Consider the following 25,340-nt stretch of genomic DNA (forward strand, 5'->3'; position numbering starts at 1 on the left):
ATGTTTCGCTTCAAACAGTCCTCCACGTTAACCAGCTCCGTTGTGCATGAAATGAAAATTTAAAGCTGTGTTCAGGTGAATCTGTCTGCCTGTTGCAATTTGTGTTATGTGTTTCTATGCAAGCTAATATTACCGAGCTGCGGAGCAAAGCTTGTGCTGCACGTAAAACTCAAATCAATAAAAGCTTCAGCGAAGGCCTGGTGTCTAAGAGGTGGTCATTTCTCTGAATGCACTGATGGGAGCCAGTCCTGAAACATGCGCCTCTCGGAGATTTACTGGAATGGTCCCAAGGGTTAAGTTGGAAAGGTTAGAGAAGCTGGGGTTGTTCTTCTTGGAGCAGAGAAGGTTAAAGGGGAAGGTGGAGATGTGACAGAGGTGTTCAAATTTCAGAGTGTTTGACAAGAGTAAATCAGAAGCAACAGTTGCGCAGGGCGGCAGAGTTGGTAACCATGTGGGCAATCACATTAATATAGTGTATTAGAATCGACTATTTAATAGACAACCTGTAACCACACAGTAAGCTGCTTGATAGTACAGAACTTGAATGTTGCTGAAAAGACACAGCACTGGGCAGCACTTGCTGAACAATACTGAGTGCTGTAACAGCTACGCTAAGAACCAATTTAAGATAATCACTCGTCGCTGTAATATGGTTCATTTCGGCTTGCCGGAAGATACATTCACTCACAGGGGACATGTTCTCAGCGAACAAGAGGTATATGCTCAAGCCTCGAGCCTTATTTGAATTACCCGGAAGTTTGAGGAGCCCATAGTTCCCTGTTGCTTTCTCCATGCCAACGCCTCGACCAATCAGAGTTGGCTTGGCCAACCAATCAGTGGAGTAAATCGTTGTGATGGCTTGAAATTTGGCATTCTTCCATTTGTCCTGATGATCGTTGGACAAAAAGCTTTGGGAACATGTCCCTCTTACGGCGAGATTCAATTTAACATTCGCTGATTTAACGGCATGAAAGATTCTGTGTAACATCCTATAGCCCTGTACTTAACTCTGCACGGCACTGGCCAGAGAACAGGAGTTCTTTAGTCGCCCTGCCAACACCATCAAGAACAGATCTCCTGCTCAGTTATTCATTGCATTTATGGGATCCCCCCCAATGCCATGTGCCCTAATTTTGTGAAATAATATAATGCGGCTCCCCCTCCCTCTCCCCCAACCTAACAAACCACATCCTCAAATAAAAACCCCCAAACAGATTCGTCGAAAACAATGTCCCTTTCGTGGATCTGCGTCGACCCTGCCTAATCACGTTATGATTACAGAACACGCAATAGGAATCAGGTAGTTTCTATGGTAACTCGATTGGGAATGTGCAATATAGCAGTGTTACTTTGGGTGGTTGTCTTAACTGTAAGCAAAGCATTCCATTACCAAAAAAAAAGGCCAAAGAAACATGAGAACACCGTTAATTAGGAGTCACATCTCATTAAATCCCAACACGACTGGTGGGTTTTGGCCAACGGAGACGGTGACACATTATTAACTTGGAAATGCTCCAAACATTATTCTTTCTCTCGTCTGTCAGCTCCTGCAAATCTCAAGTGGAGCGTAATTAATTATTTTTCACATTAGTCCAGCCATTCAGATTCAGCAAAGTGCCTAGACGCACCTCACAAACTGGAGTCACTGAATCAGACAGTGCAGAAGAGGCCCTTTGGCCCATCGGGTCTGTACTGATGCATGAAAACCACTTGACCTACCCACTTAATCCCATTTGCCAGCACTTGGCCCATAGCCTTGAAAGTTATGACTGGCCAAGTGCTCATCCAGGTACTTTTTAAAGGATGTGAGGCAACCCGCCTCTACCACCCTCCCAGGCCGTGCATTCCAGACCCTCACCACCCTCTGGAGTTTTACCTCAAATCCCCCCTAAACCTCCTGCCCCTCACCTTGAACGTGCTCCCTTGTGACTGATCCTTCAACTAAGGGGCAGCACAAATTGGGGGAGTGAAGGATGGGGGTGGAAATGTAGTGCAGAAGGGGACAGAAGTAAACGGGGTCTTTAGGGACTTTTACGAGGGATTGTACCAGTCGGAACCTCCGAGGGGGAGAGAGAGGATGGAGAGCTTCATGAACAGGCTATGTTTCCCAAGGGTTCAAGAGAGGCTGGTTGAGGGGCTGGGGGCGCCGATAGAGTTGGAGGAGCTAGTCAGGGGGATCGGGCAAATGCAGTCAGGTAAGGCCCCGGGGCCGGACGGGTTCCCGGCAGAATTTTACAAAAAATATGCGGACCTGGTGGGTCCCCTGCTGGTGCGAACTTTCAATGAGGCGTGGGAGGGGGGGGGGGCTTTGCCTCCGACGATGTCGCGGGCACTGATCTCTTTGATCCTAAAACGGGATAAGGACACCTTGCAGTGCGGATCATATAGGCCTATTTCACTCCTTAACGTAGACGCTAAGTTGCTGGCGAAGATCCTGGCTACCAGGATAGAGGATTGTGTGCCAGAGGTAATTCATGAAGATCAGACAGGGTTTGTCAAGGGGCGGCAGCTCAACACGAATGTGCGGAGACTGCTCAATGTTATCATGATGCCGGCAGTGGAGGGGGAGGCGGAGATAGTGGTGGCGCTGGATGCAGAGAAGGCGTTTGATAGAGTTGAGTGGGGGTACCTATGGGAGGTGCTGGAGAGGTTTGGATTTGGGGAGGGATTCATCAAATGGGTGAGGCTGCTTTACGCGGCGCCGATGGCGAGTGTAGTCACAAATGGAAGGAGATCGGAGTATTTTAGGCTTTATCGTGGGACCAGGCAGGGGTGTCCCCTGTCCCCCCTGCTCTTTGCACTGGCGATTGAACCGCTGGCCATGGCGTTGAGGGAGTCAGGGAAGTGGAGGGGTCTGGTGCGGGGGGGGGAGGAGCACCGGGTATCGCTGTATGCAGACGACCTGCTGTTATATGTGGCGGACCCAGAGGGGGGAGTGCCGGGGGTGATGGAACTGTTAGCGGAATTTGGGGGCTTCTCGGGCTATAAGCTGAACTTAGGAAAGAGCGAGGTATTTGTAGTGCACCCGGGAGATCAGGAGGAGGGAATTGGGAGGCTCCCCTTCAGGAGGGCAGTGAAGAGTTTCAGGTACCTGGGGGTGCAGGTGGCCAGGAGTTGGGGGGCTCTTCATAAGCTTAACTTCACCAGACTAGTGGAACAGATGGAGGAGGAATTTAAAAGGTGGGACATGGTGCCGCTATCGCTGGCGGGCAGAGTGCAATCCGTCAAAATGACGGTTCTCCCGAGGTTCTTGTTCCTCTTCCAGTGCTTGCCCATCTTTATCCCTAGGGCCTTTTTTAAAAGGGTGACCAGCAGCATCATGGGATTTGTTTGGGCGCATGGCACCCCGAGGGTGAAGAGGGTCTTCTTGGAGCGGAGTAGGGATGGGGGGGGGCTGGCGTTGCCCAACCTCTCGGGGTATTACTGGGCGGCCAACGTGTCGATGGTGCGTAAGTGGGTGATGGAGGGGGAGGGGGCAGCATGGAAACGGATGGAGAGAACGTCCTGTGGGGATACAAGCCTGGGGGCCCTGGTAACGGCGCCGTGGCCGCTCCCTCCCACGAGGTATACCACGAGTCCGGTGGTGGCGGCTACCCTCAAGATTTGGGGGCAGTGGAGGCGACATAGGGGAGAAGTGGGGGGCTCGATGGAGGCTCCGTTAAGGGGGAACCATAGGTTCGTCCCGGGGAACATGGATGGGGGATTTCGGGGATGGTATAGAGCGGGCATTAGACAGCTGAAGGACCTGTTTATCGACGGAAGGTTTGCGAGCCTGGGGGAGTTGGAAGAGAAATTTGGGCTCCCGCCGGGAAACATGTTTAGATATCTGCAGGTAAAGGCATTTGCTAGACGGCAGGTGGAGGGATTCCCTGCGCTCCCCGCGAAGGGGGTGAGTGACAGGGTGCTCTCGGGGGTCTGGGTCGGGGAGGGGAAGATATCCGATATCTACAAGCTTATGCAGGAGAAGGAAGAGGCGTCAGTAGAGGAGCTGAAAACGAAGTGGGAGGGGGAACTGGGGGAACAGATCGAAGACGGGACATGGGCTGATGCCCTGGAGAGGGTAAATTCTTCCTCCTCGTGTGCGCGGCTTAGCCTCATCCTTAGCTGCATAGGGCCCACATGACTGGGACGAGGATGAATAGGTTCTTTGGGGGTGAAGATAGGTGTGCCAGGTGCTCGGGGAGTCCAGCGAACCATGCCCATATGTTCTGGGCATGCCCGGCATTGGAGGAGTTCTGGAAGGGGGTGGCGAGGACGGTGTCAAGGGTGGTGGGATCCAGGGTCAAGCCAGGATGGGGACTCGCGATCTTTGGGGTTGGGGTAGAGCCGGGAGTTGCAGGAGGCGAAAGAGGCCGGTGTGCTGGCCTTTGCGTCCCTAGTAGCCCGGCGAAGGATTTTGCTACAGTGGAAGGACGCGAGGCCCCCAAGCGTGGAGACCTGGATCAATGACATGGCGGGCTTTATTAAGCTTGAGAAGGTTAAATTCGCCCTGAGAGGATCGGTGCAAGGGTTCTTTAAACGGTGGCAACCTTTCCTCGACTTTCTGGCTCAACGATAGGGTACTGGGACAGTAGCAGCAGCAACCCGGGGGGTGGTGGGGGGGGGGGGGGCGTTGATTATGTTAGCTTATTTTATTTAAATTTGATTTATCTAATTTTAATTTATGGTTAAGTTCTCTTGTTTGGGGGGGGGGGGGGGGGGGGGGAATGTGATACATGTGATGTTACGGTATGGGGGAATTGTGGGTGTTATGGGGCTGTTAGTTGCATATTACTGCTTTTTGCTATACTTTTTGTTATATTTTCTGCAAAAAATTCCAATAAAAAAATTAAAACAAAAAAAAACTAAGGGGCAGCACGGTAGCATGGTGGTTAGCATAAATGCTTCACAGCTCCAGGGTCCCAGGTTCGATTCCCGGCTGGGTCACTGTCTGTGCGGAGTCTGCATATCCTCCCCGTGTGTGCGTGGGTTTCCTCCGGGTGCTCCGGTTTCCTCCCACAGTCCAAAGATGTGCGGGTTAGGTAGATTGGCCATGCTAAAATTGCCCGTAGTGTCCTAAAAAAGTAAGGTTAAGGGGGGGGGGTTGTTGGGTTACGGGTATAGGGTGGATACGTGGGTTTGAGTAGGGTGATCATTGCTCGGCACAACATCGAGGGCCGAAGGGCCTGTTCTGTGCTGTACTGTTCTATGTTCTAAGGGGAAGAGCTGCTCCCTATCCACCCTGCCCGTGCCTCTCATAATCACCCCTCAATCTTCTCTGCTCCAGCGAGAACAACTCAAGCCTATCCAATCTCTCTTCATAACTTAAACCTCCATCCCAGGCAACCTCCTGGTGAATCGCCTCTGCACCCTCTCTCTTGTAATGACATCCTTCCTATAATGTGGCGACCAGAATTTGCACACAGTATTCCAGCTGTGACCTAACCAAAGTTCTACATAACTCCAACATGACCTCCCTGCTTTTGTAATCTATGCCCTTTTTCACCATCCTATTAATCTGTCCTTCTGCCTTCAGAGATCTATGGACAAACACGCCAAGGTCCCTTTGTTCCTCGGAACTTCCCAGTGACTACCTTGTCACATTACTCCTCCCGGAGTGTTATCACTTCACACTTTTCAATGTTAAATTCAATCTGCTGCTTTTCTTCTAATTTGACCATCCCATCTAGATCTTCCTGTGACCCAAGACACTCAATCTCACTGTTACCCACCCGGCCAATCGTTGTGTCGTCCACAAACTTTTAAAAAAAAATTTTTTTCCGAGTACCCAATTATTTTTTTTCCAATTAAAGGGGCAACTTAGCGTGGCCAATCCACCTACCTTGCACATTTTTGGGTTGTGGGGGTGAAACCCACGCAGACACAGGCAGAATATGCAAACTCCACATGGACAGTGACTCAGGGCCGGGATTCGAACCCGGGTCCTCAGCGACGTAGTCCCAGTGCTAACCACTGTGCCACCGTGCTGCCCGTGTGGTCCACAAACTTACTGATCCTACCCCCCACATAGTCATCTATGTCGTTTATATAAATGATAAACAGTAGGGCCCCCAGCACAGATCCCTGTGGTACACCACTGGACACTGGCTTCCAGTCTGTCATCACCCTCTGTCTCCTACGGCTAAGCCAATTTTGAATTGGCAGATAATCTGAGCACTGGTGACCCTCCTGACTGCCCTCTAGCACTCTGTGTGTGTGTGTGTGTGTGTGTGGGGGGGGGGGGGATACTCCTCACCTGGTGCTGTAAGAATCGGCTTGGAATACTGCGCGCGATTCTGGTCGCCACACTACCAGAAGGATGGGGAGGCTTTGGAGAGGGTGCAGAAGAGGTTTACCAGGATGTTGCCTGGTCTGGAGGGTGTTAGCTATGCGGAGAGGCTGAATAGACTCGGACTGTTTTCATTAGATGGATGGTGAGGGGAAACCTGATTGAGGTCTACAAGATTATGAGGGGCATGGATAGAGTGGATGGGCAGGCACTCTTTCCCAGGGTGGAGGAGTCAGTAACCAGGGGGAATAGGTTTAAGGTCCGTGGGGCAAAGTTTAGGGGAGATGTGCGAGGCAGGTTTTTTACACAGAGGGTGGTGAGTGCCTGGAACACGTTGCCGGGGTGGTTGTGGAAGCAAATACATTAACGGCGTTCAAAAGGCATCTTGACAAACACATGGATAGGATGGGTATACGGCACGAGGAAGTGCTGAGGGTTTTGGCAAAGGTTGGTATCATGGCTGGTACAGGCTTGTAGGGCCGAAGGGCCTGTTCCTCTGCTGTATTGTTCTTTGGTACCACTTACCTCTGTTTGATGTCCTTCATGAGTCTTCAAGAAAGCTAATTGGATGCTCAGTCACTGAATCCATTCCAGACAGGAGTCGACGCATGTCTGGATACGAAGGGAATTGCGGGCTCTGGTGGCAGCGGAAGGCCGGGGTTAAAGGTCAGCCTTGATCGTGTTGAATGGCACAGCAGGCTCGAACAGCCTCCCCAGCTCATAATCCTCCCGACCGGGCATTCTTACTTCCCAGCTGGAAACAGCCGGAGGTTACACAGACAACTTTAAACCTAAAAAGAAAAAGAGGGGAACATGTATCTTCACAAGTTTCTTTCAGTTAAAATCTTTTCAGTCTGCTCAGATAAACTCTGGTTGGCAAGTGTTTTTAATGGAGCCAAATTGTGAGATAATTTCCCCCAACTTACTTCCAGACGTCTTAAGGTGCGAGCTGTGACTCCAGTGGCTCGTGCGCTTGAACAGAAGAAACGTGAGGTGGGGGGCGGCCATTCGGCCCCTCCGAGTCAGAAGGCCGAGGGGGGGCGAGCCCCACTCTGGAGACTTAAGAGTGAATAAACCAAGTCGGCACTTTCAGGACTGCACTCTGGGAATGCTGCAGTCGGAGAAGCTGTAGTTTGTCCAGTCATGTGAAAACTGTGTGAAAACCGGCTGCTTGACTATAGCGAGGACGCTTCGGAAGCACGCCACTGGCTGCCAGGGGCTTTGGGAATGCCTTGAGATTGCGAGAGGCGCTACGGAAATGCACGGTCTCTCGTTTTATCGGGAGAAATTGCTTCCGGTCAGGTTCGTGTCCCTCATCTCCCCGTGCCACGTGTGTGTTGTGTGTGTGTGTGTGGGGGGCTCTTACCCAAATCCCCCATCCAATGCCTGACAAAAATCAAGACCAGAAAACAGGGGACAAAATGCAAAAGCTGCAGCATTTATTTTTTATTTTTATTTTTTTTTTTAATTGGGCTGCCGAGAATGAACGTTCTGAAGCATATCAGCCAAAAAAATCGACACACAATCTCCTGCGGTGCACCTTGCCCAGCGCGGCTGGAATCACAGCTCAGCAGTCGGGAGGGGGGGGGGGGGGGGGGGGGGGGGGGGGGGGGGGGGGGGGGGCTGCCTCCAGAAAACTGCCCTACAGAAAACAGGCAGTCATTCCTGACCCTGCCGGCTCGGGAGGCCGGATGGTCACACTCACCGTGATTTCAGGAGGTCAAAACGAACGCAGACTTCCACCAACATGTGCGTCATAAAGAAATTGTCCCCTTACGGACCCACCCCCCCCCCCCCCCGACACAGGACTGAATAAAGGAGATGTCTCTCACTCCTGTGATAAAGGCCAGGACCTGAATATAAACTTGAAGCTGCAGGAACGGTTTGCATGCTACCAACATTTTTATTGAGCGGGCAGTTGAAGTGACTACCCCCCCTTTTCACTGTCGAGGTTCCGCTCCTTCCCCCATCCACCAGGCTAAACACCATTGGGCAGTGGAGAGAGAGCAGATAGGATGGCCTGCTCTGAATCCTCTGCCCAATAGTGCTCCGGCCAGACGTGCAAGGTTAGGCTACACTGGCTCAGAGGGGCCTAGTTTCAGCTCGAAGCCTGTCCTGACAGCCCCAGCACCCTTTGGTGTGGCAGACTAAAGGCCTGCTACTACATGGCTCATGATCGTGGTCAAGTGGGTGTAACAAAGTCTGATAGAGAGAGAGATAGATAGAGAGAGAGAGAGAGAGAGAGAGGTTTCACTAAGTCCAACGGCCAAGTGCAGAGAGTGGCTGCCTTGGCCCTCTTGCTTGATGTTGAAAGAAAGCTCAGATATGCCCATCGAAGAGGACCATACAGCAGCTTCCAGTCATCCTCCCCCAAAGGGATCTCTCAAACACTTGGAGTCCTTGTTTTTTTTGAGAACACTGGCAATACTGAGTCACTTGGCGGTTCCCAAGTCGTTTGCTGCACTGAAGAAGCATCACATATCATATACACCTCGAGTCATTTCAGCTATTTTTTTTTTTTCGTTAAAGTGCTGAAATTTTGGGGAAATGGCTATGTTCCTCGTGTGAGAATTTTTTTTTAAGAGTACGAATAAAAGTCGCAAATTCCAGTCTCTCGGTTCGCCAGGGGTTCGGGGATCATTTCCTCAAGTGAAGAGTGTCCTGGAACTTGGTGCTGGTGTAGCGTGCGTGGAAACCCTTCTTGTTAATGGTGTCGTCGGAGTGGAAGCGAATCATGATCGAGTCGCCAGCTGAATAAATCTCCTCAGGGGGCTGCAACAGAAAACGTTCACCCATCAACAGAAGGCTATAGTTGACCCGCAATTGCCCCCTTCAATCCTTACCGGCCTCTTCACTCCACATTGCTGGCCTCTCCATGGCCATTCCTTTGACCCACTTGCTACGATGCAGGAAAGAATCTTTCACCTTCACTGATGCCCCACTGGTGCTTTACAGCTACTGCTCCACCCATTCACAAACCCAGCGTCTGGGAGGCTTAACTTTCCTGCTCCACGCTCCACAGCTGCTCTCAATAAGGCTGACTCCAATGCCGGGCATGTGTGAGGGTGTGTCTGTGGGCAGGAGGCCTTGTGGCGCAGTGGGTGGCGGCCCTGGCCTGGGCCAGAAGCTCTGGTTTCGGGACCCAAAACCCAGGACCTGATGGCCAAGGGGGGAAGGGCGCGTTCACAACGCGGGCCCAACAGGTTGAGGATCAAGTAGTAAATCCTTCCAACCTGCCCCAGGCAGGCGGTAAGGGCAGCGGGGTCTCCTGGGCACCCAGCTTGATGCAGGCGGCGCCCCCTATAAGATACTGCGCGACCCTGCTCGGGAGAAGACCTAGCTAAACGGAAACAGTCACAAGCTTCTGTCTGCCGTCAGGGAAAATCAGGGAGCTTAAGACTAAGCATGCATGTGTACAACTTGCTGCATGTGAGCCCTTATCCACATGCACATGAGTATGTATGCAAATAACGTGTTGTGCGCATTGTACATCTGTGTATGTGCACCCGTATGCAGGTGTGTGCATACATGCTTGCGCGTTTGTGTACGTGTGCGAGGACGTGCATGTGTGTACGTTTTTCCTGCTCTTTACCCAACAATCACACCTCTCAGCTGAGCTAATGGTTGCAGTGTTGAGTACAGGGCAGTGGCCAGGGGATTTAACCAGTGCTGGGGAGAGGGATCACTGTGTGACAGGGAGCTGAAAGTGGAGATCACAAGTGGACTAAACTGTGACTGGCATCATGGAACCAGAGACAAGATTTCGCCAATTCTTCCACACGTAGACAGGGGGACTCGTCAATGCAATTGCCATTGAATGTCGAAGCTAAATAGCTGGCCTCTCTCTCGTCGAAGATGGTCATTGCCTGGCCAGTGTGTGGCAGGAATGTTACTTGTCACCTATTCGCCAGGTCTTGCTGCATGTGGGAACGGGTCCTCATTATTCGGGGAGCTATGAATGGTATTGAACACTCTGCAATGATCAGGGAACATCCCCCACCTCTAACCCGTCAATGGAGGGAAGGTCTTTGAAGCTGCTTGGGCCTAGGACCCGACCCTGAGGAACTCCGACAGTGATGGGGCTGAGATCATTGGCTTCCAACCAGCACAACCATCCCTCGCCACATCCAGTAGGGTTGGCAGTTTGTACAAAATCGGGGCGGTTTCACAGGCCCAGAAGGAAGTGGAGAAAGGCCGAGATCTTACCCCGGAACCGCAGAACCTGCCCAGCCTGGGAGCTGTGTCATCCGAACCATCGAACAGCTCCATGTAATCGTAGCCGCAGTCTGCTTCCTCCTCGATCTCGAAGGTCTGGAAGATCAACTCCACCCCGTACCCTTCTTCCGCCCGGACCACCCACTGACAATCTGCTCCTCCGGGGTAATTGTTATCGCCAAACTGCGAGTGAGAGTACAGATCCTTGGTTTTCACTTCTGCTTTCAGCTTGCCTCCACATTCTGCAGGATAAAACACGGACACTGGAGTGTAACATTGGTGCTCTGGTACAAGATTGCCAAGGCAGTTACATCCCACTTTCTCTGGCTGCTGGCTTTGACAAAGAGTCATCGGACTCGAAACGTTAGCTCTTTTCTCTCCCTACAGATGCTGCCAGACCTGCTGAGATTTTCCAGCATTTTCTCTTTCGTTTCAGATTCCAGCATCGGCAGAAATTTGCTTTTATTCAGTGTTTAAACTCACTGCCACTTCTCTTCCAGGAATGCCTACCCTGAAGAAGTACTTCTCTCCGACAGGATTTCCGTATGTCCCTCCTTCACTATCCACCTTCTCTTAGTGTTGGACAACACTTTCACAGCCATATTTTTCATCCCATTTCATTTTAACTATCTTTTACCATTTATTTCTTTCTTATAGAATTTACAGTGCAGAAGGAGGCCATTCGGCCCATCGAGTCTGCACCGGCTCTTGGAAAGAGCACCCTACCCAAGGTCAACACCTCCACCCTATCCCCATAACCCAGTAACCCCACCCAACACTTAAGGCAATTTTGGACACTAAGGGCAATTTAGCGCGGCCAATCCACCTAACCTGCACAGCTTTGGATTGTGGGCCGAAACCCACGCAAACACGGGAAGAATGTGGCAAAACTGCACACGACAGTGACCCGGACCCGGGATCGAACCTGGGACCACTTCGCGCGGTGAGGCAGTCAGGGCTAACCCACTGCGCCACCGTGCCGTCCTCTGCGCTCCTCGCCCGTATGCAAAACCCTTGTCAATAATTTTGCCTCAATTGGATAAATGCCAGGAATTAAGCCTTCGCTGACTGACAACAACCCTTCTCACCCGGGGTTTAACGTGATGATCACCAGCTCCGTTTCTCTCCTGCTTCACCACAATAGCCCATGGTTGAGATCTGGGAGCAACAGTCTCAATTACATCATTGCCAGACCCACCTCCCCGAGTGCATGGAGTGACAAGAGTATAAAGCACAAAAAGACAAGGAGAAACCCATGCAGAAAATTCCTCTGGTAATTCCATCCTTATGTCCTTGATCATCACTTCCTAAAGCAGCTCAAATTAATGGTTGCCGCGGCCTGTCTGGACAGCGGATGGCTTCATTTCATCACGATGCAGGGGAGGTAACAGTTGCCGGATTCTTGACCTGAACTGTGAGTGGCCTCAAAGCCCTTTTTCTCTGCACAGAGTTGTCGGATAAGAATTTAATGAACATCCTGTTGAAGGGGAGATCAGAGGCTCTGGCTTTTTACTACCACAGAATCGGCCGATAACCTTTGCCTTCGAGTCTTTGCCATCGGTAAGAGCTCCAGGTGTCGTACGCACATTCCTGGTGCTGCTCGATGTCCAACTCATTGAACGCCTGCCGGGCAGAAGCAAACAATTGCACGCTGCCAGGAGCTTTCAAACAAAGTTTCAAATTTCAAGACACGTGTCTCCTCAGAGGGGAGAAGGTGAAGGGGAGGTGCCATTAAAAATGAGGAGTTTTGATTGCACGAACAAGGAGGAATTGTTTCTGTTGGCAGGAGGGTTGGTAACTGAGGACACAGATTGAAGATAATTTGGCAGAGGGGTGGTGATGATTTTGTTTCCTTTGACGTGGCGAGTTGTGGCAATCTGAAACATGCTGCCGGAAAGGACAGAGGGAGCAGATTCAAAAAGGGACTTACAAAGGCGAATTGCATGGCGGCTCGGCGGCGCAGGGGTTAGCACTGCTGCCTCACGGCGCAGAGGGCCCGGGTACGCTCCCGGCCCTGGGGTCACTGTCCGTGTGGAGTTTGCACATTCTCCCATTGTCTGCGTGGATCTCACCCCCACAACCCAAAGATGCTAAATTGCCCCTTAATTGGAAAAAAAAAGAATTGGGCACCTTTAAATTATGTTAAAAACAAAATCAAAGGAAAATGACATAAATATCTGCAAAGGAGCTACAGAGGAGAGCTTGGGGAGTGGGACGATTCGGGGGGCATTTTTAAAAGGGCTAGTAGAGGCATGCTGGGCCAAACAGCCACTTTGCGTGCTGTATCATTCTATGACTCTCCGCAGCTCCCATGTTGTGGATGGAGTGTGGCCAGAAGAAGCCATTTGTGGCTTTGTGGGGTTCCAATCTGGTCCAGCAGTATTGACGATGGAGAGGTTTGCAATCTCGTGTTCGGTAAGGGTTTTTTTTTCTTACCAGTTTAACCCGGTGCCCAGGTGTGGTTATGATCTCCCAGGTACACTCCTTCCGACTTGTGTACTTATTGGGCCAGTTCGGGCTGGTGATGGTGCCTGAGACACTGTTGATTTTGTGTTCGCATCCAGCTGTACAGAGAACAGAGAACCATGTGAGGTAGGAGCAGTGGGAAGAGGCCATTCGGATCATGGCTGATCCGAAGCGGCCTAAACTCCAATTCCCTGTCTCTCCCCCATAACTCCCGACTCCCTGGTCAACCAAAAACCTATCCGATTCAGCTTTGAATATATCCCCCCCACCACCCTCCTCTCTGTACAGAATTCCAAACCCTCGGAAAGGAGACACCTCATTCCCTCTTATTTTGAAGCTGTGCCCCCTTGTCCTAGATTTTCCTGCAAGGGGGAATCTTCCTCCCAGCACCTATCCGTGCCTCGCACCCCCCCCCCCTCAGAATCTTATCTGTTTCAATAAGGTCAATCTTCTGAACTCTGCAATGAGTAAAGGCCCAAACCTGCTTCACATTTCCTTGGTAGACAAGCCCTTCCTCCCAGGAATCGGCCGAGGTGAACCGTCTCTGAAGTCGCCGCTTCAAACCTCTCCGAACCTGTTAGAGTTGCAGCAAGACTTACCGACCGTTACCTACCCACCCCCCCCCCCCCCCCCCCCCCCCCCCCCCCCCCCCCCCGGCTCGAGGTCAGCATGCACAATAACCTCCAGAACTCACTTCCCCTTTCAAATGATTCGCCCATTCAATCTGGATGCTGCCGACGTTCTCCCGTTTTGCGATGCCTGGATCGGGAGCTGTGCCTGCGCAGAACGCTGCTCGTTTGTTTGGGCAGAAAGGATCAGCGAGGTGAATGAGAGGCGTTCATCGACACCCTGGGGCTGACTGACTGACAGGGGGCAGTATCCCCACTTGGGGGACTGCTCGTTTCGAAGGTGAACGAAACAGCTGACGTCGCCCTCACTGCGGACACGATTTGCTCGTCATCGGTGTCGCATGCCCGTTGGGAATTGTTAGCGAGCAATCCCGCGATTCCCTCACATTGCATAATGCAAGATGCTCATCAGGCGTATCCTATCATTCACTGCTTTGGGCTGGATGAAATAATCCTACTTTTATTGGGACGCTCTCTCGACTGTATTTTCACTCACACGTGTGAAGATTCTGTACGTGAAAACCACAAGTGCCAACTCAACCTCCAACGCATTAGTTGACACAACAATGGTGCCAATATTCTCTCTGTATTAAAACTGTAATCCCTTCACTACCCCACCAGGGGCAGCAGCAATCGGTGGTGAACACACACCATGAAGAGAATTTCTCCCGCCTTACCTGGGCTTCCTGCTATGCAAAGCACCCCGCCTTTTATCATCAGCGTCCGTGGGTCAAGTGCCACTCACCTTCCTTGCAATCGTGCTTGTTTTCGTGAAGCATGAAGCCGCTGCGGCACTGGCACGTGTAACTCCCGAAAGTGTTGACACACTCGTGTTGGCAGCCACCGTTATCCTTGGAGCACTCGTCCTTGTCTGGAGGGAAGAAACGCGGGGAAGCTGAAGGAGGCCTCTCGGGATTTTCAGCCCAGATACACAGTCCAAAACTCCATCCCCACCAAGCGTCCAACTCCTCCGCTGCTCAGCCAACACAAAGCTTCTCCTGCACTGTCCCAATGTACCTGAGAAACCTCCGAATGATATCTGGGTGGTACAATTCTACTTCCCACTTAACCAATACTGAATGCCGGTCATTTGGGGGTAACTTTTGTCGGACCCCAGCCAGGATGGTACTGCCTGCCCACAGCTTGCTTGAATGCAGCCATAATGGTTTGTGTTTGATTCAACAGTTAGATTTACAGCAGGGAAACAGGCCATTTGGCCCAAATAGTTCATACTAGCATTTGTGTTCCACTCCAGCCTCCTCCAATCCTTCCTCATAAAGCTCTGTCAGCAGAACCCTCTGTCCCCTTCTCCCTCATATGTTTGCAAAGTTTGAGGGCAGCACGGTGGCGCAGTGGGTTAGCACTGTGGCCTCACGGCGCCGAGGTCCCAGGTTCGATCCCGGCTCTGGGTCACTGTCCGTGTGGAGTTTGCACTTTCTCCCCAGGTTTGCGTGGGTTTCGCCCCCACAACCCAAAAATGTGCCAGCTAGGTGGATTGGCCACATAAAATTTCCCCATAATTGGAAAAAATGAATTGGGTACTCTAAATTTAAAAATAAAAACAATAAAAAAATGTTTGCGAAGTTTCCCCCTAAACTCATCCACACTATTCACTTTGACCATAGAATTTACAGTGCAGAAGGAGGCCATTCGGCCCATCGGGCAGCACGGTAGCATTGTGGATAGCACAATGGCTTCACACTCCAGGGTCCCAGGTTCGATTCCCGGCTTGGGTCGCTGTCTGTGCAGAGTCTGCACGTTCTCCCCGTGTCTGCGTTGGTTTCTTCCGGGTGCTCCGGTTTCCTACCACAGTCCAAAGATGTACAGGTTAGGTGGATTGGACATGATAAATTGCCCTTAGTGTTAGGTGGGGTTACTGGGTTATGGGGATAGGGTGGAGGTGTTAACCTTGGGTAGGGTGCTCTTTCCAGGAGCCGGTGCAGACTCAATGGGTCGAATGGCCTCCTTCTGCACTGTAAGATCTATGATCGAGTCTGCACCAGCCCCAGGAAAGAGTACCTCACCCAAGCCCGCATCTCCACCCCATTCCCACAACCCAGTCACCCCACCCAACCGTTTTGGACACTGAGGGCAATTGATCGTGGCCAATCCACCTAACCTGCACATCTTTGGACTGTGGGAGGAAACCGGAGCACTGGGAGGAAACCCACGCACACACGGGGGAGGATGTGCAGACTCCGCACAGACAGTGACCCAAGCCGGAATCGAACCTGGGACCCTGGAGCTGTGAAGCGACAGTGCTAACCACTAATGGACCTGGTCTGTCAATCTTTTTCTGATATGTAAATCCACACATTGCTGGGATCATCCTTGTAAACCTTCCCTGCCCCCTCTCCATTGCCTCTGTATCCTTTCTATAATATGGTGACCAGAACTGCACGCAGTGCTCTAAGTGTAGTCTAAACATGATTAGACACAAGTTGAGCACAATTCCAAACTTTTCAATTCTGTCTCTCCAGAAATAAAATGAGACAAAAAGGGATTGTATATTTTCTTCCTCATCCGCATAAAGTTCTTCCTGGCTCCACTTATTCAAAGTTGTCTGCCTCAGATAATGTCTCTCTATGGGACTCCAACAAAAGGGGCAGCACATCAACACAGTGGTCAGCACTGCTGCCTCACAGCGCCAGGGACCCAGGGTTCGATTCCCGGCTTGGGTCACTGTCTGTGCACGTTCTCCCCGTGTCTGCGTGGGTTTCCTCCGGGTGCTCCGGTTTCCTCCCACTGTCCAAAGATGTGCAGGTTCGCTGGGGTTGGCAGCACGGTGGCGCAGTGGTTAGCACTGCTGCCTCACGGCGCCGAGGTCCCGGGTTCGGTCCCGGCTCTGGGTCACTGTCCGTGTGGAGTTTGCACATTCTCCCCCGTGTCTGCGTGGGTTTCGCCCCCACAACCCAAAGATGTGCGGGGTAGGTGGATTGGCCACGCTAAATTGCCCTTTTATTGGTAAAATTTAATTGGGTACTCTAAATTTAAAAAAAGTTAGGTGGGGTTATGGGGTTAGGTGGATAGGACGGCGAATTGGGTCTGGATAAAAGGCTCTTTCTGAGGGTCAGTGCAGACTTGATGGGCTGAATGGACTCCTTCTGCACTGTAGGGATTCTATTCTATGAGAAGTTAAAGTAAGGGGCACCAAGGGGCTGTATGACTGACCCTGAATACAGTAATTATGCACCATTACTGTACTGAGAGTGTAATGTGATCGATGTGGATAATTTGAATCGCATTGCACTTTGCGATGGCCTTTTTGAACTGTTTAGTCACATTCTGCGAGTATTTGTAAGAATTTTTGTGGTAAATATATCGTAAAGGACTCCAAATCCACAACATCTTCTGCAATTAAAATGAAGCAATTGAGCAACAGGAAATCTGGATTGTTTAAATAAGATAAAAAGCAGGGCCAAGTTGTCAATCACTCACTGGCGGCAGGTCACAGATTACAGATCGCAGGCAAACAAACTTTTTTTGTTGGGGGGAGAGAGAGAGAGAGAGACGAGGGTAGTTTTTGAAGCAATGATCTCTGTAACCAGGGGAAAGAGTGTCATTGACTAGCTCTTTGACAGGGCCAGGCAGGATGGGCTGAATGGCCTCCCCCTGCTCTTTCTCGATCTGCATGAACATATTTACATGCAGCAAAGGAGACAGCAATCCGATAAAACCAAACCAGCTTGTTCAATTGTTGTGCGAGTCATTCTGGTCAGGATCCCAAAGGGGGCACTCCCGTCTATAATTCTAATACTCGGGTCTTTCTATTGCGCTGGGCTCCAGTTGTTTTACACTGAGGTTTTGGAAAGTTTCAGGGGCATCTCTGCTTTACCTATTTGCTGCTGCAAGCGGTATTTGCAAGGCCACCTCTCCCACATGGTGACTGTCAACTTCGCATTCAAACTGACCGAGTTAACTGGGAGAGCGCAGAAACACACCAGCAATGCACCGGCTCACAGATCAGCTGAATAAAAGATAGGCATCCAACTATCTTTGATCCCTCCGAGATCTCTGTAACCTCCTCCAGTCGGACAACCCTCCGAGATCTCTGTAACCTCCTCCAGCCCGACAACCCCCCGAGATCTCTGTAACCTCCTCCAAACCTACACCCCCCGAGATCTCTGTAACCTCCTCCAGTCGGACACCCCCCCCCCCCCGAGATCTCTGTAACCTCCTCCAAACCTACACCCCCCCGAGATCTCTGTAACCTCCTCCAGCCCGACAACCCTCCGAGATCTCAGTAACCTCCTCCAGTCGGACAACCCTCAGAGATCGCTGTAACCTCCTCCAGCCTGACAACCCTCCGAGATCTCTGTAACCTCCTCCAGCCCGACAACCCTCCGAGATCTCTGTAACCTCCTCCAGCCCGACAACCCTCCGAGATCTCTGTAACCTCCTCCAGCCTGACAACCCTCCGAGATCTCTGTAACCTCCTCCAAACCTACACCCCCCCGAGATCTCTGTAACCTCCTCCAGCCTGACAACCCTCCGAGATCTCTGTAACCTCCTCCAGCCCGACAACCCTCCGAGATCTCTGTAACCTCCTCCAAACCTACAACCCTCCGAGATCTCTGTAACCTCCTCCAGTCGGACAACCCTCCGAGATCTCTGTAACCTCCTCCAAACCTACACCCCTCCGAGATCTCTGTAACCTCCTCCAGCCTGACACCCCTCCGAGATCTCTGTAACCTCCTCCAAACCTACAACCCTCCGAGATCTCTGTAACCTCGTCCAGCCTGACAACCCTCCGAGATCTCTGTAACCTCCTCCAGCCCGACAACCCTCCGAGATCTCTGTAACCTCCTCCAGCCCGACAACCCCCCGAGATCTCTGTAACCTCCTCCAGCCCGACAACCCTCCGAGATCTCTGTAACCTCCTCCAGTCGGACAACCCTCAGAGATCGCTGTAACCTCCTCCAGCCTGACAACCCACCAGGATCTCTGTAACCTCCTCCAGCCCGACAACCCTCCGAGATCTCTGTAACCTCCTCCAAACCTACACCCCTCCGAGATCTCTGTAACCTCCTCCAGCCTGACAACCCTCCGAGATCTCTGTAACCTCCTCCAGCCCAATAACCCTCCGAGATCTCTGTAACCTCCTCCAGCACAATAACCCTCCGAGATCTCAGTAACCTCCTCCAGCCCGACAACCCTCCGAGATCTCTGTAACCTCCTCCAAACCTACACCCCTCCGAGATCTCTGTAACCTCCTCCAAACCTACACCCCTCCGAGATCTCTGTAACCTCCTCCAGCCCAATAACCCTCCGAGATCTCTGTAACCTCCTCCAGCCCGACAACCCTCCGAGATCTCTGTAACCTCCATCAGCCCAATAACCCTCCGAGATCTCTGTAACCTCCTCCAGCCTGACAACCCTCCGAGATCTCTGTAACCTCCTCCAAACCTACACCCCCCCCCCCGAGATCTCTGTAACCTCCTCCAGCATGAGAACCCACCGAGATCTCTGTAACCTCCTCCAGCCCAACAACCCTCCGAGATCTCTGTAACCTCCTCCAGCCTGACAACCCTCCGAGATCTCTGTAACCTCCTCCAGCCCGACAACCCTCCGAGATCTCTGTAACCTCCTCCAAACCTACACCCCCCCGAGATCTCTGTAACCTCCTCCAGCCCGACAACCCTCCGAGATCTCTGTAACCTCCTCCAGCCCGACAACCCTCCGAGATCTCTGTAACCTCCAGCCCGACAACCCTCCGAGATCTCTGTAACCTCCTCCAAACCTACACCCCTCCGAGATCTCTGTAACCTCCTCCAAACCTACACCCCTCCGAGATCTCTGTAGCCTCCTCCAGCCCGACAACCCTCCGAGATCTCTGTAACCTCCTCCAGCCCGACAACCCACCAGGATCTCTGTAACTTCCTCCAAACCTACAACCCCCCGAGATCTCTGTAACCTTCTCCAGCCTGACAACACTCCGAGATCTCTGTAACCTCCTCCAAACCTACAACCCTCCGAGATCTCTGTAACCTCCTCCAGCCTGACACCCCCCCGAGATCTCTGTAACCTCCTCCAGCCTGACAACCCTCCGAGATCTCTGTAACCTCCTCCAGCCCGACAACCCTCCGAGATCTCTGTAACCTACTCCAAACCTACACCCCTCCGAGATCTCTGTAACCTCCTCCAGCCCGACAACCCTCCGAGATCTCTGTAACCTACTCCAAACCTACACCCCCCGAGATCTCTGTAACCTCCTCCAAACCTACACCCCTCCGAGATCTCTGTAACCTCCTCCAGCCCGACAACCCTCCGAGATCTCTGTAACCTCCTCCAAACCTACAACCCTCCGAGATCTCTGTAACCTCCTCCAAACCTACACCCCTCCGAGATCTCTGTAACCTCCTCCAAACCTACAACCCTCCGAGATCTCTGTAACCTCCTCCAGCCCGACAACCCTCCAAGATCTCTGTAACCTCCTCCAGCCCGACAACCCTCCGAGATCTCTGTAACCTCCTCCAGCCCTACAGTCCTCTGAAACCTCTGCAACCTCCTTCAGCCCTATAATCCTTCGGAGATCTCTGTCACCTCCTCCAGCCCGACAACCCTCCAAGATGTCTGTGACCTCCTCCAGACTATGGGACTTGAGCGGAAGGAGGCCATTCGGCCCATCAAGTTTGCTCCGCCATTCAATGAGATCATGGCTGATCTGATATAATCCTCAACTCAGTTTTCCCACATTAACCCTATGACCAGTGATTCCCTTACTGATGAAAAATCTGTTTCTCTCAGCCTTGGACATACTTTTTCTTTTTTTTAATTTAAAGTAGCCAATTCATTTTTTTCCAATTAAGGGGCAATTTAGCGTGGCCAATCCACCTACCCTGCACATCTTTGGGCTGTGTGGGGGTGAGACCCACGCGGACACGGGGAGAATGTGTAAACTCTACACGGACAGTGACCCGGGGCCGGGATCGAACCCGGGTCCTCGGTGCCGTGAGGCAGCAGTGCTAACCTTTGCACCACCTTGCTGTCCCCTCACCTAATTTATGGCCATTCAGATAATAATCTGCCTTCCCATTTTTCAAAGTGGATAATCTCACATTTATCCACATTACACAGCACTTGCCATTCATGTGCCCACTCACCCAGCCTGTCCAAATCCTGCTGAAGGATCTCTGCATCCTCCTCACAGCTCACCCTCCCACCCAACTTTGTGTCATCTGCAAATTTGGTGATAATACATTTTGTTCCCTCATCTAAATCATTAATGATGTGGAGATGCCGGCGTTGGACTGGGGTGGGCACAGTAAGAAGTCTGACAACACCAGGTTAAAGTCCAACATGAATAGAGGGATATGGACCCAGGAAGTGTAGAAGATTTTAGTTTAGACGGGCAGCATGGTCGGCACCGGCATGGAGCGCCGAAGGGCCTGTTCCTGTGCTGTACTTTTCTTTGTTCTTTCTTCTTGTTTGTTTTGAAAGCTCCGAAAGCTAGTGATTCGAAACAAACCTGTTGGCCTTTAACCTGGTGTTGGAAGACTTCTTACTAAATCATTAATATATATTGTGAATAACTGGGGTCCCAGCACTGATCTCTGTATTTCCCCACTAGTCACTGCCTGCCATTGAGATAATGACCCGTTAATTCCTACTCTTTGTTTCCTGTCTGCCAACCAGTTTTCTATCCATCTCAATAAACTACACCTAATCCCATGTGCTTTAATTTTACATGCTAATGTGGGACTTCCTTGAAAGCCTTCTGAAAGTCTAGATCAGGGGTGGGCAAACTACGGCCCGCCAAATGTATTTATGCGGCCCACCAAGTCATAAATTTTTTTTTTTTAAAAACAAATTTTTAAAAAACAATTTTTTTTTTAAAGGTTAATGGGGGGGGGGGGGGGGGGGGGGGGGGGCCTGTTGGGTTACTTACTGGTATAGGGTGGATACGTGGACTTGAGTAGGGTGATCATTGCTCGGCACAACATCGAGGGCCGAAGGGCCTGTTCTGTGCTGTACTGTTTTATGTTCTATGTTCTATATGAGGCGCCCAGAATCATAACCGGGTGAGGTAATTATTTTACTTAATATACTATGCGGCCCTTTAAAATTGTGAATTTCTGAATGTGGCCCTTGCACGGAAAAGTTTGCCCACCCCTGGTCTAGATAGACCACATCCACTGGCTCCCCCTCATTAACTCTACTAGTTACATCCTCAAAGAATTCCAGCTGATTTGTCAAGCGTGATTTCCCCTTCATAAATCCATACTGACTCTAATCGATCCAACTACTGATTTCAAAGTGCTCTGCTAGAAAAGCTATGTCTTTGACCACGCATTTGCTCACCCTGTCTCCAGATGTGCCTCAGGATCAAATTGTGCCTGATCACATTCCTGTGAAGCACCTTGGGACGTTTCAACCTATTAAACCAGATTGTAGCTGACTGGAATTCATTCTAAAGCGGACATCGACAGAGACCGCTGAGACAAAGAAAGTCTTAAACTGAATTAATTCACCCAGAACAACCTCCGCAGGTGTTAAACCATGGGCGGGATTCTCTCAGCCCACGCTGGGTCAGAGAATCGCCAGGCTGGGCGCGATTCGTGCGATGCTGGTCCGCCGCTTCTCCGGTCACCGGAGAATCGGCGGCAGTGGCGCTGGCGTGGTCGGCGCAGCGCCGGTCGGGGGCCGCTCTATGTGGCCCCCCACGGCGATTCTCCACCCAAAAAAAAGCCCGAGTTCTGCCGAAGCCGTTCACATCTGGTCTTACCCGGCGGGACCTCGGCGTCCATCCTGTCGGGGGCGGCCTGTTGAGGGGAGGGGGGGCCTCCACCGTGGCCTGGTCCGCGATCGGGGCCTACCGATCGGCGGGCCGGCCTCTCATGGTGAGGGCCACTTTTGCTCCGCGCCGGCCCCTGTAGCCCTACGCCATTTGGCGTCGGAGCCGGTGCGGAGAAGGAGTCATGCCGGTTGTAGCGCGTATGCTCGGACTCGTGGCGCCCATTTGACACCGGTATCGGCAGCCGGAGCGGGTTAGGTTGCTCCAGTGTCGTGCTGGACCCCTGTAGGGCAGAGGATTGCTACACTTAGCGGTCCGATGATGCCGTTGTTAAACTCTCCAGTTTCTATGACGCGGTCAACACTCTGCCTTCAGATGGGAGAATCCCGCCCAGAATCTTTAGCCCGCTGAGTGAGTGAACGCAGGTCAATCAGTGCACGCAGTGATTCTCCTCGCACCCTGTGAAGAGACATCTGACGTACCTGAGAAGAAGTGGGCTTTGAATCCTTTCTTGGAGACGGTGTTGTCTGATTTAAACTCGATCCTCATGTTGTTGTACTGGGAGGTGATGACCTCTGGCTCCTCTGCACCGCAGAATTTGCCGTGAAGCTTGGAGTCAGCAGAAAGACCGCTGCGGACCTCGACGTAGTCATATTTACAGACCTGGAACAGAACAGATCACAATTCACTCAGATCAAAACGTCGCTTCTCACATCAATACTCAAGAGTACAATACCAATAGATCGATTGTGATACTATAGGGATATCAGTGGGATATCAGGTCCCAATCAGAGTCCGACTAAAGAAATTATGTGGCACTCGCTATTAAGGTGCTAGTTATACTGTTAGCTGTGCATATGCAAAGTAACTCCCCTATTGTAATACGACAGTTACGGCGTAACCCCAGAGTTAGGTGTGAACGGGATTCTGATTCCAATGTGGTGAGGGACAGAGTCGTCTCCCTCCACTTGACTCCAGAGTCTTCTGCGCCTTTATATAAACACTCAAACTTTAATAACAACAGTCACTTCTATTTATCTAGTGTCCTTCACGTAATGACATTTTCCAAGTTGCTTCACAGCGCGTGGTCAAAGAGGTAAGTTTTAAAATGATCTTAAAGGAAGGCAGTGAGGTAGAGAAGGCCATGGCCTGAAGGGTCTTCTTTCAGAGGGTCGGTGTGGATGCGATGGTCCAAATGGTCTCCTTGTGCACTGGAGGAATTCGATGAAATTCTAGCGTGATCTGGTGAGCCGTTGCGATGTGAATCCCGCCCATTGTGGGTGGGTTCAACCTTTGGCAAAGCTGGATATTAGAGCGAGACAGTTAGTCTCACTGTAATGTGCAGACTCCCGAGGCACCTGAGAGGACCCCCCTCATTGTCTAGGGGGGTGGAGTCGGGAGTCACGGGGCTATGTCCCTATGACTGTCTCCTACACTCCTGGCGAGGAATCAATCTTTACCCGACTCTGACTTACTTCAGCTTCAGCCATCACCGGCCAAGCTCCCCAATCCCGCCCTTCAACTGCAGTGTCAGCTGTGGCTCAGTGGGTCATATTCTTGTCTCTGAGGCACAGGGTCGTGGGTTAAAGTCCCACTCCAGAGACTGGGCCACGTAAATCCAGGCTGACGCTCCCAGTAGAGCGCTGAGGGAGAGCTGCACTGTGGGAGGTGCTGTCTTTCGGAGGAGGCGATAAGCCAAGGCAGCGACCCCTTTGGAATTGCTGCGTGCAACTTCCCTGCATGTTTCCTACATCACAACAGTAAATACATTCAGAAAGCCATCATTCTAAAGCGCTTTGAGATGAAGGGTGAAGAGTGCAATACAAATGCAGGCCTTTCATTCTTCTCGCGCTGGTATCTGAATCACGATGACACCGGACATGTACTCACATCATTGCCTTCGATCTCGAAGAACTCGAACTGCAGGGAAATCCGGTACTGCGTGGGTGCCACCACTTGCCAGACGCAGTTCTTGTTGGGCGGGTACTCCTTGGGCCACCCTGGGCTGGTTATGGAGCCATTGAGCTTGGTGAGGAAACCACCGCATGCAGCTGCAATGAGTAAAGCACCATTAATACGTCACGCCAGAGATGCTCATCAGTTCTATTTCCAAAGTGAAGATCCTCCAGCTGGGCAGATACCATCCAACCATTGTACAGAGGGAGGTCTGGCACTCAACGCTATAATAATTGATGTTTTGATTTTAACCCCTCGTTTCGCCACCTTCTCCATCTCTTGGCTCAAACACACCGTCCTCATTCCGTCCCCCTCAATATTAACCCACCCTCAGCTGCCGATCATGTCTCGCAGCCTCACGGGCAATATCAGCCGTGGCCTCGGAGCACACAAGGACTCGGAGCTGACCCCGCCCTGCGCCGAGTATGTCAACATCAAGAGAGCGGCCACGTGATTGCACTGGAGAGGGTACAGAGGAGATTCACCAGGATGTTGCCCTGGGCTGGAGCGTTTCAGCTATGAAGAGAGGCTGGTTAGGCTGGGGTTGTTTTCCTTGGAGCAGAGAAGGCTGAGGGGGGACCTGCTTGAGGTGGACAACACTATGAGGGACACAGATAGGGTGGAACGTTTCCCCTTAGCGGAGGGTCAATAACCAGGGGGCACAGATTTAAGGGGCAGGAGATTGAGAGGGGATTTGAGGAAAAATCTTTTCACCCAGAGGATGATGGGAATCTGGAACTCGCTGCCTGAAAGGGTGGTAGAGGCGGGAACTCTCACAACATTGAAGAAGTATTGAGATGAGCTCTTGAAACGCCGTAGCAGACAAAGCCTCGGGCCTAGTGCTGGGAAATGGGATTAAAATCGATAGGTGCATGATGGGTGACGGGGACACGCTGGGCCGAAGGGCCACTGACCGTGTTGTAAAAACTCTATGACTCTCCCCCATCAAAGGGGCTCCTGTCCCTCCACCTCCAGCTTTCAAACTTCTCCCTTTGGTTCAATTTACAATTTGGGCAGTAGTGGGAATATTGCAAGTCTAGCAAGCCAGAGTCGGAGGCTAATGCTCTGGAGA

General features: G+C 51.6%; 1 protein-coding gene across 1 annotated transcript in view; it reads right to left on the reverse strand.

The window, feature by feature from the left end:
- Positions 1 to 8,668: 8,668 nt before the first annotated feature.
- Positions 8,669 to 25,340, reverse strand: part of LOC119957338 (bone morphogenetic protein 1-like) — a 233,737-nt gene continuing 217,065 nt past the window's right edge. The window contains 10 exon segments of the mRNA XM_038785238.1: positions 8,669 to 9,040; positions 10,475 to 10,725; positions 11,891 to 11,918; positions 11,921 to 11,961; positions 11,964 to 12,042; positions 12,044 to 12,106; positions 12,920 to 13,047; positions 14,324 to 14,449; positions 22,795 to 22,975; positions 24,203 to 24,363. Coding sequence (XP_038641166.1) covers positions 8,906 to 9,040; positions 10,475 to 10,725; positions 11,891 to 11,918; positions 11,921 to 11,961; positions 11,964 to 12,042; positions 12,044 to 12,106; positions 12,920 to 13,047; positions 14,324 to 14,449; positions 22,795 to 22,975; positions 24,203 to 24,363 — 1,193 coding nt within the window. The 3' untranslated portion in view covers positions 8,669 to 8,905.

This window comes from Scyliorhinus canicula, chromosome 26 (genome assembly GCF_902713615.1).
Source record: "Scyliorhinus canicula chromosome 26, sScyCan1.1, whole genome shotgun sequence".
Taxonomy (NCBI): domain Eukaryota; kingdom Metazoa; phylum Chordata; class Chondrichthyes; order Carcharhiniformes; family Scyliorhinidae; genus Scyliorhinus; species Scyliorhinus canicula.